Raw genomic sequence first — 963 nt, forward strand, 5'->3', positions numbered from 1 at the left:
TGATATGAGCAGTCAGTGTGGAACGGGCCTTTGCCATGCTAGCAGAGGAGCGTTTCCTAACTGTGATAAGTATCACAGTGTAGGAGATGACCAAGAGGAGAAAGGAACTCATAGAAAGAAAGCCACTGTCTGCAACTATAAGTAGACTGACAACGTAAGTGTCTATGCATGCCAGCTTGGTCACTAGAGGGAGATCACAGAAAAAACTATCTACCTGATTAGGGCCACAAAAAGGCAAATTAATAGTAAATGCCAACTGGCTAGTAGTATGGATAAAACCCACAAGCCAGGAGATGAGAACAAGAATAATACACACACGGCGACTCATGATTGTCATGTAGTGGAGAGGTTTGCATATAGCAACGTAACGGTCATAAGCCATGGATACAAGAAGCACCATTTCACTGCCGGTGAAAAGGTGAACAAAGAAAATCTGGGCCAAACAGGCATCAAAAGAAATAGTCTTGTGCTCAACCAGAAAGTCTGCAATCATTTTGGGTGTAGCAAAAGAGGCAACACATATATCTACGAAAGAGAGGTTTGCAAGCAGAAAGTACATGGGGGTGTGTAGCTGAGACTCTGAGGTTACAGTGAGGATGATAAGAAAGTTTCCCAGGAGTATTGCTAGGTAAAGTAGTGAAAATATGACAAACAGGAAAGGTTGGAGCTCCTCAGAATTAGAGAGTCCCAGCAACACAAACTCTGTCACCTGGGAATGATTTGTCTCATTCATTGACGTGGCAGGAACTTATCTTGCTACCTGAATAGAAGAGAGGCAGAGATCAGTCAGTGGGTTTCATTTCCCAGTTCTGCTCCCTTTTTTTGATTCTCATTTCTACTTATGTTTATATGTCTGAATTTTCATTTATCATTAAAAATTATATACATAGCATAACAACAGTACTAAAGAGGAATGGAGGAGAGAGTCACTGAGGGGATGTTTGAAATTGGCATATTCATTTA

The 963-nt window shown here is 41.2% G+C and overlaps 1 protein-coding gene across 1 annotated transcript; it reads right to left on the bottom strand.

Annotated features, from left to right (window-relative positions):
* Nucleotides 1-7: 7 nt before the first annotated feature.
* Nucleotides 8-784, bottom strand: LOC115284682 (olfactory receptor 4K15; the record flags this gene model as incomplete). The annotated part of the gene is made up of 1 exon (XM_029931191.1): nucleotides 8-784. A coding segment is annotated over exon 1 (726 nt), but the record flags the coding sequence as incomplete, so codon positions are not given.
* Nucleotides 785-963: the final 179 nt, after the last annotated feature.

This window comes from Suricata suricatta, unplaced genomic scaffold (genome assembly GCF_006229205.1).
Source record: "Suricata suricatta isolate VVHF042 unplaced genomic scaffold, meerkat_22Aug2017_6uvM2_HiC HiC_scaffold_15080, whole genome shotgun sequence".
NCBI lineage: Eukaryota > Metazoa > Chordata > Mammalia > Carnivora > Herpestidae > Suricata > Suricata suricatta.